Source organism: Falco cherrug, chromosome 3, assembly GCF_023634085.1.
Source record: "Falco cherrug isolate bFalChe1 chromosome 3, bFalChe1.pri, whole genome shotgun sequence".
Taxonomy (NCBI): domain Eukaryota; kingdom Metazoa; phylum Chordata; class Aves; order Falconiformes; family Falconidae; genus Falco; species Falco cherrug.
In genome coordinates this window covers 96,534,006-96,552,433 of record NC_073699.1, presented here as the reverse complement: position 1 = coordinate 96,552,433, position 18,428 = coordinate 96,534,006, and the positions used below count along the sequence as shown (strand labels likewise).

The 18,428-nt window shown below is 42.7% G+C and overlaps 1 protein-coding gene across 4 annotated transcripts in view; it reads left to right on the top strand.

Annotated features, from left to right (window-relative positions):
* Window positions 1–18,428, top strand: part of NEDD9 (neural precursor cell expressed, developmentally down-regulated 9) — a 107,120-nt gene that overhangs the window by 72,652 nt on the left and 16,040 nt on the right. For all 4 annotated transcript variants that reach the window (XM_055703878.1, XM_014276505.3, XM_055703879.1 and 1 more), the window contains one exon: window positions 11,053–11,493. In XM_055703878.1, the coding sequence (XP_055559853.1) occupies window positions 11,053–11,493 (441 nt within the window). The remainder of the gene's footprint in view (window positions 1–11,052; window positions 11,494–18,428) is intronic.

The following is an 18,428-nucleotide window of genomic DNA, read 5'->3' as shown; positions in this document are numbered from 1 at the left end:
CTTGAGGTACCTTGACCCAACATTAGTCATTCCAAATGGTGCCATACTGTAAAAAGAGCTGATCAGTGGGGGACCTGCCAGATCAGAGAGCAGAAGAACTCCATAAAGTCTTACTATTAGACAAACATCTTCTGCAAAGGAAAAGTGAAAGTACATTTCAGGAATGTTCTGCAGCCCTTCTAAGCTAATTACCACTATTTTGCAGAATACCGGCTAGACTTGGGAGAAGTCTCATGAAGCATTACTGTGAACTCGTTAAGTAAGTGTTGGAGCACAGTTCCTAAGACCATGTTCAAATTCACCTTTGGAATCTTCTGATCTTAAGCACAGCAACAGGTCGGGTTAGGAAAGATTATACCTGCACCAGTATCCTATCACTGAACGTTGAACTCAAACGTGTGGTGGCTTAGGAGAAGTTCATATTTTTGAACTGCCTGTGCTCCATTACAAATATCAGAATCATTGCAGCAAGGCCAGGTGTGTCTAGTGACCCGAATAAAAGCTCAAGTGAGGCAATCCTGAGTCACATACACCTCCATGCACCACAGCTGGCATGGGTGTACCTACTAGCTATTTTGACCAACTTTAGAAACGCTAGGAGACAACAATCCTATTCTGCTTGCAAAGTCATCTGGCAAATAGCTTGCGTTCATGGTACTCCTTAGCCAAGCACAAGATCCTGTTCTTGCACAGACATACAGGAGAAGAGGACATTCCCTCAGTATCTGGAAACAGTAAACAAACTTGTGTCTCTGTGCCTACAAGAAGTAGAAAACCATGACTAGAGCATAGGGCTTCTTGTCATGCTGCTGTTATCAAAGATGTTAGGGGCATAGGCATGACTTCTGCATACAATAGATGGGTTTAGGTTACTTAGGGGCCTAGGTAAAGTCACTTTTGTTTTGCTTATTTTGTTTGGACTAGCTCACCACAGACATTTAAGTACTTAAATCCCACTCATACTAATAGGAATTAGGAACCCACCTGTCTCCAAGATCTAGAGTTTAATTTCATTTTTAAAGCAACGTAAGCACTTAAGAGCATGCATGGGTGCCTGCCTTAGCTGCAACGATTGTGGAGAACCCTTATCTTCTACTGTTCCCATTTTCTTGGCAAGTGGCCTTTTTATTTTGCCTTTTGGTCTAGACATTACAGTAGTGGAAACTGTCTTAATTTTAAGTTCATTTTTCCACAGCAGATTTGGACATAGCTTGTGTTTGACAAGAAACAGGACTGCTAAAGCTATAATTTGCAGTTTTAGAAACAGAAGTGCATAGCATGACAAAAATTGTATATTTTTTTTTCTCTATAGGGATGAGGCCCATTCTTGCCTTTCTATTTTTGTATTCATTTTAAAAACACTTCATTCACAGTCAGAGAGGATTAGCCTGTCTGGAAAAGGAAGAGTAATAAGAGTAAGTTTACAGGAATGCCATCAGTGCATCGGAAGGCCTTTCATAAGCAGGCCTCATTCACAGCAAGGTTGAAAGTTTTAGCAATACGGTGGATCATTTGATGACAACAAACCATAGAAAATGCTGAAGCATCCTAGGAGTAAGTCTCAACTCCTCCAATGAATGTCCTGCTTAGTTGAGGGCAGGAGGAGGAAAATACAGACCACGAAAATTCAATGATTCTCTTTCAAAGGAATTTTTTGACCAAAACTGTTAAGTATAAAACAACTGGAAGCATGCAGTGTTTTAACATGCAGCTTCCAGTAGGTAGGGTCATGAATATCATTGTCCTATGGACTTTACATCCAGATAAAATGCTTAGGGTAATAAACCAATTTTTACTGTTATAAAAGAGCCTATTTTACAAGCAGATATCTTCTCTTTTTTTCCTCTCTCCTTGCTTACACTGCTTTATCTCGTTTGCAGCCCAACTGCACGGAAACTGCACAAGCCAATCTCTCATATGATTAAGAACACAGTTAAAGTTGTATTTCAATCTGAGACTAAGCGTAATAACTAACTGCTTAAAGCACACCTGCACTCTCCCTCCCTCTCCCTTCTCCAGGGGTATGCTTCCCTAGAAAACATCAGCTTGCCAAAATCAAGCTGTTCTGGGGGGTTGTTGACTTCTGGCTGCTGCCTTGTGGTATGGAGAAGACCCTGACCAGACCTGGCAGAGCCTCCTCTGCTCCCCTGGAAGCATCTCTGATTCACAAGCAACTTGCTGCCTCTCCCCCCACCAGCTTGCTGAGGGCTGGCAGGAACCTGGGCACAGGAGTTCCCAAGCTTGGGGTTTTTTTTTTTTAGTAAGCTGGACTCTTAAGAGCACCCCAAGTTGTTGCTGCTATGTAGTATCCCAGGTGGTGACACTAAAGTGACAGAGAAGGGTGGCTTTCCCTTCTATGGAGAATTTTTGGAGAGACTTGGGAGAAGAAGAGCATGTCCTGGTTCAGCTAAGTTCTAGATTTAAAAAAAAAAAAAAAAAAAAATCATACTTCCCCAAAGCTGAAGACATCAGACAGAAATAAGCTGGTGACAATACCGAGGTCCTGTGTCTGCACAGCTATGGTCTCTTGACAGTCTAGTTGTGAATGTTTCCTCAGAGCTGTACAGAGAGGGGTTAAATTTGGGAGGAGGATGGTGTGGTGTTTTTTTTTTTTTTAAGGAAGCTTTGTCTGGGAGAAGACTGCTCGCAAATGCCAGAAGATGGAAAACTAAGAACTTGAAACACACATTTCAGGATTCTTTCTTTCCATTTTTTTTTCCTTTCCCTTCTCCTCTGCTCCTTCAATTCTTAAGCATTCAACATCCGATCTCCTTTCATTAAGTTTTTAATTGCTTGCCTGAAGGAAAGAGGTTAGGTTTTCCATCTGCTTTTTGATTTTGATGTACTGTGGTTTAATCACAGTGAGATCATATTTACTCTAAGGCTATTGTTTGCATGCTTTATTTTTTCCTCCCTCCCCCCCCAGCCCCAGCTGATGTCACAGAAGGCACACAGCCCTGGGATGGATTTGAAAAGGCCTTTTAAAGTCATGGAACTAGATCACACCCTTCCTTGGGTGGGGGGAAAGGAAACCGGTTACAAGGGTAAAACATACATAGAAAACTTTGTGAGTTAGGTGTGGTGGAATTTCCCAAAATATTAATAGGTCTTGAAGGTAAGTCAGGGGATGTGGTTTGCATTCCCAGAAAGAGCAGAGAAAGTGGTATTTCAGCACTCCTGTAAAACCCCACTAACTCAGAGGGCAGGGGAATAAGCTCAAGATCAGGATATATCGCAGGAAATCACTGCTCTACTTCGCTGCAAATGTTACTGTCACAAACCATATCAGTCTTCTGTGATGCTCCAAAACAGGGTGGGTGGTCTGACAGCACAGAAGCAGTGGGCATTAATCTCGGGGTGTTCCCCAGGGCTGAGCGGGTGAGCATTACCTCAGATATGCCCTTTGCTAGCGTAGCGATGACCTGTTGCGTCTCAAGGCACAGGCTGCAAACAGAGGGTTGCTATGTAGTAAAAGGGAGTTGCCACTTCTGTCAGACTTCCCCTACATGCTTCTGAGCACCTCAGAGGTTTTACATGATTCAAAGGGTGTTTGTCATCCAATACATCCATCCTTCACTGCGTCAGAAACAGAAGCGGCTAAGTCAGCTCTCCTTATTTAACATCTGACCTCAAATTCTGTTTCTGCGATTACCTTTGTAGTGCCCAGGAAATCAGAGCAGCACACCCCTGCATCTATGTTCTCTAACTTCTCTAACTAAAATAAAGCAAAACCAGCCCAGCCAAAACCCAAAACTCGATCAAGAGCCTGGTTTATTGTCCTTCTAGGCAATGTAGAGTTACCGTTTTGTTACTCTTCAACAGACACAGAGCCAGAATACTTCCTTTTCAACTCACTTGTCTAGTTTGAAATGTCAGGCACTTCATGGTGATGCACTCAGTGCAGAACAATGAAGTATTTTATTCACACAGGCCAAAGCTTCAGTTAAGATCTCTAACCTTCATTTTCACATTTTTCCTTTTTTACTTCCCTCCCAGCCTTTTCTACCCTCCTTATTCCTTCTTTTGGATTCACACATTTAGATTCTCTCCCAAGTTGCAGGTTCACTGCCACATCTCAGTGTCACAAAGCACTTTGCTGACTGCATAAAAAAAATAATGGCTACACAAATATCTTGCACTTGCTTAAAACAGAACAGCTTTGCTGAAACGAGAGATGTTCTCAGGCCGGAGAGCCTTCAGTCTCTTGCATGTTCACATTAAGTTTGAATACAAGTTTTGGGTGAACTGATGGACCACAGCAGCATCTTGAGCAGGAGTGTGAAGTGCCTGGGCCCTGCCTGGTCTGCTCACTGCCTGCCTGCCACCTGAGCTGGCTGGAGTGCTGTACCTGCAAAAACTGACAGTAAATATATCCAAAGCATGACAGCCATAAGGCCTACTTCATCTTATCCAAGTACAATCCAGTAAGAAGGGGACATTCCCATTTTTCATCCTTAACTTTCTGTGTAATGGTCATGCTACAAAACAACCCCAGGCAGAACAAACTGAAATTCAGACCTTTCGGGCCAGACAGAGGGGCTGGGACAGCTAGAACACCAAAATAAGGCACTTGCTTTTCTCCCCTGCAGACCCAAGATTTTCCACATCACAACCTCCAGGCATTTTGGCGTACTTGAGCGTGACTGACTGCCTCTGTTCTGGAGATGCATAGGGCTAGAGTGCAAGGATACTCAGGGTGGATGAAGACCTGTCCTCCTTAGGGCTCTGCTGAGGCTGTTAACTCTCATTAGCTGTAAAGCCAAACTTCCAAATCTGCACATGGAAAACAGCCTTAATTTCCATCCAGCAGGACCTGCAGTTATTTGGGCTAGCAATGCTTGACCAGAAAAGTATCTGCACTAAAAGAAAATTTGGTGGAAGAAAGCAAGAAAGTGCCTGAAAATTGGAACTGGGGGCTTTGTCTGTAAGCGTGAACTGAAACATTACCATGGCGAGCATTTACAACCAGGCTCCCTCTTTTGTCGTTAGCTGAGAGCCAGGGAAGCTCACAGTTCCCAGAGCAGACCCGCAGCCTGAACGAGATGCCAAGGGCCTGGCAGAGTCCTCCTGCCAAAGCTGCAGTTAACTGCAACACCTTGGTTGGGCAGCAAGCTTTTTCTACACGCTGTGGTAGCACTTCCTGCCACCTCTGCTTCGCTATCGACTTAAGATAAATACTAAGTGCCTGCACACAGCTTGCTGCTGGCAATTAGCAGTTACAGGTCTGCACACAGGTAGGGGCTGTTACGGCCAAGCAACAAGGCATCATTTTGTAGTTCATTTCCCGTGTTGGCACCCACATGGACATACCTAAGAACATGCCGGTGCATCTTGGTGTGTGACAAAAAGCGCTGCCTGCTTCCAGGTTTGAGGAGACCAGCAACACACATTATTCAAGGTTGCATGTCTTATTCAGTGACCTCTGTCAACTTGTATTAAGTAGACTTCATGAAAAGATGCTTATTATAGATATACCTGTTACCTACTGTGCCTCGATAGTTTCTTGTGTTGTAAACACCATGCAATAAATTCTTTATTTCAGGGGCAGTGACAGTGAGAAGCAGAGAAGGTGCTAAAAAGCGCCGATGTTAAACTGTCCAGTGACTCTTGCACTGAAGCCCTTATGTCAGAAGGCGCAGAGCACAAACTTGCCTATCTTCTGCCAGTACTGCTTGTAGTCAAAACCGTTTCTCAGAATAAAACTCATTCTTTACTGGGTTTTCAGATCAGTTCTTCAGTCTCACAGGCAAATCATTACTATTAGACCTACTGCAACCATACATGGGTACATAAATGCTTAAGCTTGCTTTTGAATGGCAGTGATTAGTTTTAAAGAAACCTAAAAGACGGGGGAATCTATACTGAAAATTATTATGTGATGGATAATTAAGAGTGAGCCAACCAAAATGAAGCTACTGGTTAGAGCACAGACACTCCTTTGGGGTGTCTCCCCCCACCTTTCCTTCCTTTGTTCTTCTCTTCCTTCCTTCTCCCGATCTAGCTAAACGTAGAAAAGCTGTTTGGCATTTTAAGAAACAGTTTGTCCAATAATAGACTAAAAGGGTCCCACCCTTTTTCATTTAAAAGCAGAGGTGATTTCCCTAGTTCTGTTTGCACATAAAACTCTACATATAGGAAGCAATATTTAAAAACAAGACAAAGCAGAACAAAACAACATGTCCCACCAGCCAAGCACAGCGCAGGGATCGGTATCCACAAGCCTGTGTGCTCTGGAACATCCTAATGTGGCACTTTTGTGGAAGTGACTGAAATTCTTCAAGCTTATGGTTGGTTGAACCTTTTCCTCGAGCGTTCATTCATTGCAGAGCTGGCCGAGGAGTCAAGTCGGCAGCCCTGCGCTAGGAGCTTGGCACCGCGACACTCAGCCCTTAAAGACTCCATTGTATTTAACCTCATAGCGTGTCATTTATTATTCCTGTGTTTGCTTCCATGGCTGTGGGCACCTCACACGCTCTTGTTACCCACGTCACTGGATGTGTTCACACTAATAGAAAGAGTAGATATTTCCACCACTCTTTAACTCTTCTGCCATTCAGCCTCATCAACAAACAACCTTTTCATCCTCCAAACCTCAAATTACAGAATTCTACCAGATCCCTTCACTGCAGGGAAGGCGAACCAAAATAGATCATATTCTTCAAAGTATTTTCACATGTCTTTATTCAACTGCAGGCATGTTAACCATCAGATGCAGTAGGCTAAGGAGAGATTAGACACACCTTTGACCGTTCAATGATAGACCTCATTTATGCATCTGAATTTGGCTTGTAATTCCTTCAGCATCTAAGAAGAAAAATAGTTTACAGAGGGTTTTGAGGTTTTCTTGTTTAGGTTCTGCAAGTAGAACAGCTGACAGCTTTCAGGGCAGCAACAAAGTCTGGTGAGCCTCTTCCTGCAGCATGTTCCAGCTACAGTCCCCAGGCAGCAGTCATTAGGGTCAGGCTCACTTTCACTTTGACTTGATGACAATTGGGATAGCACTTTATTTAGCAGACAACTAAAAAACTTCATTTTATTCAGTGATTTTACAGAAGGTGCTTTCTACTGCACTCAAAGAGTCCAAGGTTAAGAGGAATTTAAGCTTCTTGAGAACAAATATTTTCTTTTTGTTTTGCCTGTATAGAGTACAAACACAGTGGGGGCCTGACCCTGGCTTCCACTTCCAAACATCCCAGTATTGCTAGCAAGGCTTGAGGATACAAAAGCTGAACTGAACCTTTCCAGTCAACCATTAGTTGTAGAGAAGCACTAATGGAAGTAATAGCTGCTATAATACAGAGGGCTCAGGATGATAGAGCTGTATATTTACCTATATATTTTTTTTCTCTTTGTATTAGAAATAAAGGGACACCTGTGCAACTTGCCAGCTGTGAAAAACTAGCTTCAAGACAAGTTTCTCAGCAGCCCTCTCTATTGACAATTTGTTTAGGAAATGGTCAAGTTTATTTGTATAGCACTTAGTCATACAAAAAGGTCACTGCTGTTGCCTTACCTTCTTATATCAGACGTGTTAGTGCTTATTCGGTGCCTATTTCACAGACAGGTGAGTGACAGATCCTTGCCTCTAAGAGCAAGTCCAGTTAATTCCAGATAACCCTCCCCAGTCTCTGAGCTGGTGAGACCAGTGAGGGGGAGTGTTCCGAGATGCAGGCTGTGATGCCCACAGCATCCAAAAATTATTTGCATTTGTCAAATCAATCCAGATACAGCCCACAAGTGTTCAGGGGTGCCTTTGATCAGGACTTCTTTTTGTGTGTGTAAAAGTAGGGACTACAGTCTTGATCACCACAGCAGGTCAAAGGTGCTCTGTGGTTTTCAAAAGCTTTCCTGATGACATTCTGTGGTGATAATTTCTTTTTTCTGAAGACTGACTCTGCTGACTAATGAAAGCAACTGTGACAGTGTTCCTGAAGCTCATATTAAGAAATCCTGTGAAGGAAGAATGAAATCAGGGAAATGCTCAAAACACAGGTTTGCTTAGCAGGAACAGTGGCTGTGTTGCTGGCAACAAGCAGCAGGCTTAGGATTTCTGGTCCCAGTTCTTATTTGCAGGAATATTTTGCCGGCTTCAGTACTCCATCAGTGGCTGATGCTGGTGGCATGGGCCATTTAAAAGGCCTTGAGGATATTGCTGTGAAACAAGTGGCAACCAATTAGTATAATTCACATACTGGTGCCTGAGTTAACACTGACAACGAGAATCTGAAGCCGTTTGCAGCAAAGAAGTTCTTGAAGCATATCCAGAAAGTATTAACATGCTGCATGCCAGGTGGTGAGAAGGTCACTGGGACAGAGATAATGAGCAACTGGAAAAAAATTCACATGGGAACTTTTATCTGCTCTAATTCTACCAGTTTTCCAGCTTTGTTCTGAGAATTGCTTTGCTACAGAAGCTAATCGAGCTTTTCAAATACCTTTAATCACTAAAGTATGGAAGAATAAGCGTTGATCTTTGATTTAGCCTGCTTGTTTTGTGCCCCCGCCCAACCTTCCTCCTTTGTTAAATAATACTCTCTGCAAAAGCTTCCTTTAAACAGTCAGTTGCACAGCCTGAGCTAGTCACATTAGTAGATTTATCCTGTGCAAGACAAACTAGAAAGAAATGTAGAAAGGTAAGAGATTAACTTGAATATTCAGACTGGGCAGGAACTTATCTTTTCTGAGCTCTTTCGACTCAGCTGAGCAGCCAAGTCAACATGGCAAGAGCATAGATACAGTGTTCAAGACGACACCACTGTTTTTTGACCATGCTAAAGAATAGTTTTACAGTTCTGCCAAGGCACGGACAAAACTGCTCCCTGCTTTATCTCTATTTGCATTTCTGAGTGTTGTTGACCGATGAGCTGAGTAGCTGTACAGAGAGAATGGTGGGCCCCAGTGCTGCTGTTTACATGGGAGTTTAAAATGGCAATCCTACTTTTCCAAGCCAAACTTGATTTATGCTGGCCTCACTAATGATACCGATGAAAGGCAAAGCCAGTGTTTCTCATACATTTGAAAGCTGATCCCCCATTCAGAGACGAGAAAACTGATCTCACGCACCCCATTTCAACACTACGTCTTGGGAAAAGCATATTCTTCTACCTTTTATGTGACATCTGAGCTGACCCTTCCTCCATCCACCAGTCAGCCCCTTCATACAGCCTCCCAGCTGTATACTACACTTAGGAAAAGTTGAACTGAGCAAGGTCAGATGGAAGCCTGCTGTTTTGATGAAGCACAGAGATGATGCAAAAACATCAGTGCTTGTCAATGGGGAAAGATACAAGTGGGGGATAAAATAAAAAGTTTTGATATGTCCAAGAAGGAGAATAAACACGACAGATGAAAACACTAAACTGAACTTGATGCTATCCCTTTAATAGAGGGAAGATAAGTCGTCAAGACAGCTGCATATCCTATCTTAGGGTGGATTAGCACCATTTCGGTTTGTGTACAGCATTCACATGCTTCAGCTAGAACACTCCAGACCCAGGGCTTCCTGTGTTTTTTTTCTAGTGCTTACAATTAGTTTATAACTGTCTCTGCTGACTGCCTTCACCAAAAAGCAGGCAGGCATGGAACAGTTGTTGCCAATGCATTTGGAAATATCACCAGAGCCAAGAAATTAAGTGTTCACTGCCTTTGTGAGGGGTCCAAGAATGTCAGTGCAGACAGCTTGCCTACTTTCCATTGAATACCGACACTTGGCCAGTTACTCAGACCTGGATGTGCCATGTGGGCCTGCAAAGGGAGCTGGTTCAGTCCCTGAGAGTCAGACCACAATCATACATCAACTCAGAGCTGGCTTAAAACTTCTTAGTAGAGGTACTGCCGGTAGCATAGCTACAACAAAACAGAGGTCAGGGCAGGCTGCAAAGCCTGCCTGAAACAGTAGGCAAATGCTTGGGAGTAGATCCGTGTGGTGAAGTTCCCTGTATTATTACTGCTCCACTGACATAGTCAAGCAAAATGAATGTAAGTGTGCTTGAGGTACGTTGGCACAGCTCAAAGGCACTTGACTGCTTTTAGACTCCTCCCAGGTTGCATACAGATGCACTCTATGGTAACGTTTGGAACCTAAATTCTTAACGCTCTTCAACATAAGGACAAGCCCATACATATTGCTACAGCTTTCCCCACAGCAAAGGCATGACTCCATCTGGGGTCACTGGACACCTTTGTAAAAAACGTTCTCTTCAAGATCTCTCTACAGAGAGGGGGACTCTGGGGAACCTTTTCCTTTGAGGTTTTTTGGTTGTTTTGGGGTTTTTTTGGTGATGGTGGTTTTGAGGCAGTGGGGGGGAAGAAGCTTTTTGCCCATTAAGCCAGTGCTGTGCTGCACCACACCGCTAAGGAAGTTTACAGAAAGAATGAGAAGGCAGAGCACTACATACCAATGTGAGCATCATAGTTCAAAACCCGTGACGTCTTGTCAATTTTTAGTTTTGGCTGGTTTTTCTCATGAGGTGATCTACAGATCCCTGACTTTAAAGGAGCCTACAGGTGACAGCTAAGACAAGCCAGCTCACCGCCTTCACACTAATGGGATCTGCACCTCTAGCAGAAAGTCTTTGGGGACCCTGAAAAACTTAAAAAATGTTTGGAAACAACTGCTCTGGATTATGTCCCCGAGAGCCTTATTCAAGTTTTATTTTAAGTATCAGCTGGCTGTAGCAGCACACAGCACAGTTACAGGGAAGTCAATGTCAAGTGATGAAGGTACAAGCCCCCATTCACAGGAAGAGCATCTCAATGCCAAGAGCAGAGCTCTCCTGACTCCCTGTCTGTTCAGGTGACTAGACCACATAAAGAGCTCCTACCTGACCTAGCATTACTGGAAGACTTCTCACTAGCAGTGTTGCTAACACAAGCCTCTCATTTTTCCTGCGTAGGGCAGAGAAATCCTGTGCTGCATTATTTTCCCATGTTATTTTGATTTCCTGTACTCTTTACAAAATAAGTTCTTATTTCTCTCCACTTAGAATGTGAAGTTTTAGAAGATTCTAGTATGTTTGTTCATGTGTTTTTCTTGCCCTTCTTTCTCCACAGAATCTTATGGCAAGAGCCCTGTATGACAATGTCCCTGAATGTGCAGAAGAGTTGGCCTTCCGCAAAGGAGACATTTTGACGGTGATAGAACAGAACACTGAAGGTCTTGAAGGATGGTGGCTCTGCTCCTTGCATGGCCGGCAAGGCATTGTTCCAGGCAACCGTGTGAAACTCCTGATAGGTCCAGTGGTACAGGACAGTCCTTCTGGCCAGGATATGTCCAATTCAGGACTGATGCATCAATCCTTCAACCAGCAAAAGATCTACCAAGTGCCAAGCTCACATGCCTCAGCACGTGATCCTGTCTACCAAGTGCCACCTTCCCATCCGAATCAGGGAATTTACCAAATACCCACCGGTCATGGTCTCGTGCGACAAGATATTTACCAAGTGCCACCTTCCATGCAGAGATGTATTGATGGTTCAGCTCTGACTAACAAGGTGTGTGTGCATTTGCTTTTATGTCATAGCTCCAAAGCAGCTCACTTGTGCTGAGCACCAGTAAAGTAGTTAATGGCCAGTGATAGCCTATGATAGGAAGGATCGGTGTATATTTGCCTGTGGGAGGCAAATAAAAGCCCAGTTCTTAACTGCTTGCTTAATTTGCCACGAAGATACACAGCAGAGGATTTTGGAGCTGCGCTTCCGCAGGATCTAAAGATGAGGGAGAGTACGTGAGCTTGTGTCCTCACAGGCTCCCCAAGGAAGCTGAAGCACGTTTTGCCTGTGGCACTCTTGCATTATAGGCTCAAAGAGAGCTGCTGCAGTAAGATTAACTCTCCCACAAATTAACATCATCTGCCCAAGTAATTTTTGTTTAATTAAAAATGATGTACTGCCTTGCTGGAGAAGTCCCAGTGGGTCTAAACTACAAAGAAAACAGTGATTGATGAGACAAGGGCCATACTTGGAAGTCTGAGGGCGCAAGAGGATGATGATAGCGAGGGATGTTTTTAATACTGAACCTGAAGTTTATAAGGGTGCACTTGATGGTTGTCTCCAGCTAAATTTCTTGATTGCACCACGGAGCTGTTGCAGCTCCCACTTTCATCGCTGCAGCAGCTGAGAACTCCCAAGGCTCCCATGAGAGGCACTGCATTATGTGGGTCCCTTATTCCTGCTGACCTTCTAAGGCTCTCCCCATCCCCTGTCACTCCCTCATTGTACCTTCATGGGGTACCAGCCAGGTACCCCAATGGCTGCAAAGGGTTAAGGAAGGTACCCAAGGGAGGAAGGAGATTCTCCTTGTCTTCCAGATCCCTTATTGCTAAGCCAAAGAGAAGCTCCTACATTCCCTCCATTCCTTGCTCAACAGCTCCAGATGCTAGCATCCTCCTTAACTTGCAGATTACTATGCCTTAATCTCTAAAGGTATGTGAGCAGATGATGTCTCTGTCAAGAAGTTCCTGAGCGGTTTAAACTTTCATCACCTAATTTAGATCAACAAGACAGGCTGTTTCAGGTTTTTCCCCCACCTCACCCCCAACTAAGCCTTTTTCATATCAGGCCTTTGGAAGGCATCTACTAATGCTTTTATTTCCTTGTTACAATTTCATTTTCCCTGGTAAAAATTGATTATTTTTTTTTCTTCCTCCTGAGCAAGAGAAAGAGACCTGTGAAATCATACTAAGTCAGGTTATAAAGAGGTTTGTTTGCTCAGCTTTTCCACAATGAAATTTTGCGGGGTGTCCAAAAAGATAAAGTGAGAAAATTGCACTTGCTGCTCATGTAGAGATAGGAGTTTTGTTAGAGCAGTTATGCAGGTTTTCTGAGAAATATTACATCTTTTCTCTCCATTTCTCCTTTCCCTACAGACTAGATACAGTGAAATCTTTTTCAGGGGCAATATAGTTTACCTATCCACAGCAGCATTTAGATATCCTCCAAGGTAGTTTATGGGCACCTGGTGAACAGCCTTTTGATGGTACAGCACAGAAGAGATCCCACTTTACTGTACATTGCATGAAGCATTACAGCGCTGCAGCAGAGATGCCACAGGAGCTGCACTGAAGTCTGTTGGGAAGCCCAAGCTAACAGCTTGGAGTGTTATGTACTTTAATTTTAGGACCTGACCTACCTAAACAACCACTGGCATAGTTAGCGTAACGCAAGTGTGTATGTGTACCCTGCACAATTTAAGCCTGAAAGGAAAGCATTCTCCAACTGCATGTGAAGTCTGTTCTCTCTGAAATAGGACATTCTACATAGACTTGGTTGCTACAGGGACTGTTAAAACCCTAGATAAATTAAACCAAAGATTTCAGAGTCTCAGTGTAAGTGCAGACTTCTGTTGAGATGCAAAAATCAGAAGCATTAAAGCATCTATTTTCTCCAAGTTTCTGCCTGGAAATTTTTCAACAAGCTCGAATATGATTTTTTCCTGAATTCAGGTCACCTTCTGTAGAAAATCAAGACCATTTATTTGGCTGACTTGTTTCATTTTAATTCCTTGCAACCTATGAAAGGTCAGCTATGCTGTATAAAAACAAATGGCTACGTTGCCAACTACAAAATAAACTAAACATGCACATTTATAAATCATTTTACCCTCAGCAAAGTAGCTACTGATATGCTTAGCACTAGCCAATTCTTGCTACTTAGGGTAGGATCACTTTAATCCCAACTTTAAATTTATTTAGCTTAAGAGCTCTGAGTCTCAGCTACTGTCTTGCTAGTGGCAGGCATGCTAGATGGCAAACCTCATGGCAATGGCTTGCTTCGGCAAGGGGCAGACATGCCTCTACTCCCTTGGAATTGCTAGTCCTACACTTAAAAATAGCTCAGTGGGATTGAAACCCTAGTAGACAAGAGAAGTGTAGGGTTATTAGTAAGAGAGGAGTCTGATGCAAAACATACTCCCTTCTTTGTCATCCTAACCTTGCAAGACTGCTTTTTACTGCTACAGCGGCAACTATCTGCTTATGCCTTTGTGAAAGAAAAGCCTAATTAAGAGGAAGCACTTCAGCACTCATCTCCTTTGTCGGAGGAAACAGTCCATCCTCCAGATTCTCCTCCTCTAGGAATCATTAAAAGCAATCCTTTGTACAAAGGAAAGCTGGAAACCTTGAAGATTTGATTTTGAGAATCTTTGCTTTGGCTTCCAGAATGATTAATCTCTTCTCAGACTTGTGACACCTGTGCCAGTGGCTTAAGTGAGCCACTCTGCCTTCTCCCATCAGCAGAAACAGCTGGTTAGCAAGCTCTGCATTTCAGCAGTTTTCAGGGTGTGGAAGGGGTTTGCGGTGAGGGCATCCTATACGCAAGCCTTCTCCTTTCCCATAGCAGTAGCTAGAGAAGGCTCTAGACACCGTTCTAAGCAGGACCAGCAGCAGTTTCTGACCTATCCATTTCTACACGCATTTGCCTGTTTTCTTTGTGCAAATTGTGGTTTGGATGTGATACGAGTTTTACAGGCAGAGCTTAGGAACTGCTGTCAGGCAGGAATTGCCTAGCCTTAAGGAACAGTAAATCAACAGCATGCATGTTGTAAAGCTGTGCTGAGGTAACTCATCTTGTTAGCCAGAAAGGCAAAGCAAGTCAAAAAGGAGTCCTGAGGCAGGTAATTATAGTGATTAATTGATTCTGGCCAAGCAAGCTGTTGACAACAGAGCTGTATCAGCTCCTTCTATCACATAGAAATGCCACCTTCTAAAACTCACCCTATAAACAAAACCGATAACAAGGGATGGTTTAAAATTAGTCTTGGTTAGCCCCAAGCTTTTATAGCTCTTCTGCAAGTCTAGTCACTGAACGGTTACACCCCTAAGTGTGAAGAGAGTCTGAGGAGCATAAAGATACAAAAGCTGTATCTTAGAATTTTTTCCTTCTTTGTGCTCTGCCTTCAAACTTACTCTCTTTTGCTGCAGCCAGCAAAGAGAAGGAGCCTTTAGACAAATCTGACATTCAGGAGACCTGGGGTTTTTATCCTTGCCAGACTGCTGCATAGTCTTGAATAGTGTTTTTGCACCTCAGCAATCTCACCTGCAAAATATGTGGGGTAATTATGAGAGGAACTTGTTCTGTACAGACTGCTTCGAGAACACCCTTTGAGAAAGATGCTGTCAAAGCACAAAGTCTCTTTTGCATCTGTGTTTAATTATTAGTTTACACATGAGCTTTAAACAGGGAAGGCTATATGTAAAAAAAGTCACTACCGTAATTTAAACACGCTTTTTCTGGTGCAGTGTTACCCCTAACTGTAAACACGCTTTTTCTGGTGCAGTGTTACCCCTAACTGATCTGTTGTGCACTCCCTATTATCCTGGAAATAGCATTGGCCAAAACACACAAGGGAAACATTTCCTTGTTGAAATACAGTTTTGACAAATTCTGAAGGCTTTCTGTAGGAATCAGTAGCTTTCCAGAGAACTTTAGATCAAGGGAAATTGGCACAAAACAGAATATAAGGCTGATGCACCACAGCTGTTTGAGCAGGGAAGAGGCTGCACTGTAGGGGTTACCAGCCCTGAACTGCAGCTCTCACAAGGCATGGACTAAGCCAGGCAAATAGAGATTAATGCCAACTTGGAACATATCAGCTTTTTTGTTTGTTGTTCTGTTTGAACTAGAACTTTACAGTTCAGGAAACACTCAAGCTTTATCCACCTTTTAAAAGTGGATAAAGCAGAACAGGGAAGGAACTCATGTCCACATGTGAACATCTCTGGCCCATTTCCAAGTATAAACATGCCCTTGACAGATCAAGGGTTTCACACCCCACCATCCTGCTATCTCCACCTTTTTCAAGGGTTCACTGTGTTCAGCAGGAGGTTTGGGTAAGCCACAGCCAAGGGAACAGACCTTGTTTCCTGGTCCTTATTTTAGAGTTGTGTTGGGTGAATCCATGAGAAGTGGAGACACCACCCCACAAGCAGCACCACCCTGACAGTTCTGGCACAGACTTTAGTAGCAGGAGCCAGTTAGCCACGTTATGACGTTTTTCCTTCCAATTAAACAAGTGCTGTCTTAGCCGGGAGGAAAAAACTGCTATATAAAACATTTGTTCTAGAAATAAGCCTGCTTTCACATTATTAACTTTTTTCTTGCCTATTTTCACATTTATGAAGTGAGACCTACATTAAGCATAGTAAGGAGTTGTGTGGCAGGTATATTTTGTCATCAGAAAGACCACAAACATATCTAGTATTCTGTAGTTTGCTGGCAAGTTGTATCTATATTACAAGATTGAATGATGTCCCCGTTTACCCTCAAGTCTGAAATACCACAGCTTCCTGTGAAATGGTTTACTCAAATGACCCAGCCAGTCATCTTACAGTCCCTCGTTTCTTCTGCTTTCACATTAGTAACAAAACATCACTTCAATGTTAAAGTGCTGAACCCACAGCAAATTTGCTGAGTGGAGCAGGGGCAGTAACACATACCTCAGCACTCAATGCTCTGTTTCAAAGTGCACTCTAAAGGGTGAAGTTCTCTCAAATTCAATGCAAACTCAATGGTAAAAATGGCACACAGGCTTTTACTTAGGCTTGAGAGTTCCACTTGTAACTTTCTGGCTTTTCTTCTATTAATGTCACATATTTTACTGATAAAGAGCCTGTGCAGTTAATCTGTCCTCCTGATCTGATCTCTGTGAAAACCACAGAGTGAAGAAACCCTCATCCACAAGACAGAGTAAGCAGCAGTTAGTCACTGATGCTATGTGTAGAGAAGTATTTTAAGAAAAAGACTGCATTTTATTAGGCTGAGTAAACATATGAGCTCAACATTACTCCCCGTTTCTTCCTAAGCGTGGGGCTCTTTTTAATCAGTTCTATTTGTAGACCAGAGGCATGCATTTTTTTTCCCTTTAGTATCTGAAAAAAGGCAAGTCCTGCAATCTCATCCAATAACTGAGGTCCCTTGGGACACAAACCCGCCTGCACAGGGACAAGTGCAGGATCAAACCTTAGCTAAAAAAAACTATAAAAAGAAAAATGCAATTTTATGGGCTCTTTTTGTGGTGGTTAGAAACCTAACCAGACCTTTGGTTACATCTGGAAGCCCACTAACCAAGCATTGATTTGGGGTAATCTAAGTTTCCCTGTAAGGACTAAAACCTAAACACAGCAGCATTTTACAAAAACACAAGTGGAAAACCGATTATTCAGAGAGTGAATTTCATCATAAGGAGGAAGCATGGTTTCTGGAGATAGGAAATGAATAGATGAAGACAGGTTGCTGACAGAAAACAATTCTATTGCAATCTAAAGGCTTTACAGATGTTCAGTGATTTTGTAGACATTTTGTTTTGGAGGAAGACTAATTAGCATCAGAATATCATCACTCCACATGTCTGGCATGAAACATCTCAATTGTTCTTTTCAAAATAGCAGTGCTAATATTTCATCCATTTTTTCAAAAAATTGATTCTAAATCTTTCTACAAAAACAGATTGTTAGAATGGAATCAAAGTGAAATGAATGTAGTTAAGTTCTTAGGAGACAGAAACATTCCGTAAGAGTCCATCCCTAATCCTTAAAAGAAACTAACCTATTCCTATAGGGTCTCATCAGAACATTTTATATTCACAACCAGTCCTGACTAAGGTCTGGGATAATTATTATATAGATGCAACAGACAGTTAAGGATGCCGTTTACATCTGTTTAAAAGGTGTCTATACCTTCCACAAACTTGCCAAAGCAAGCTATTCTAAACACCAGTTAATGGGAGCACTTGTCTGTACAGCTGCCTTGAGGAAGCCATACAAAAATGGAGCTAAAATACAGCTTGTGAGCCAGACAGCCTCTATAAATCAAATTAAGTTGAGCTTCTTCCTGATGGAAGGTTTTCTTAGCCTACTTCTCTCAGCAAGATGGTTGCCAACCTAAAGGCTTTAGGGACACTTCCATTGGTTTCTGCCCAAGTGTACCTCTGAGGACAGTCTTGTGGAACTGAAACTCTTTGGCAGTACTTTATCTCAACCATATTTTTTTTTTTTTACCCACTGGGAATTGCCAGTCACCAAAACTGGAACTGTTGACAGGGAAGGACCTGTTCTGAGAAATGTCTTAAAAGAAGAAATAAAATATTTGACAGGAAACAAGTAGTCATGGAAATACCATACTTCAGCAAATCCCAAATGAAGTTTTATTCCCCTCCAGCCCCTAGCATTCCATCTAGAAATTCAGCGTAGAAGGGAAAAAATAACTGAAATAAGATGAAGCTCCTCAAAGGAATTGAAACAAGTTGTTCGGAGTGAACAAACTGATTTATTGTTTGTGAGACCTTAGGATTTCATGTCATTCACAACAGTAAGACCACAGTGTTCTACCTGTCCCAGCACCTCACCTTCACATCCTTTTCTTCGTTTCCTCTCCTCCTTCAAACTTGCCCTAAGTTCAGGCTTCTGTCTTTGAGAAGAGAAGTCATAGTATTA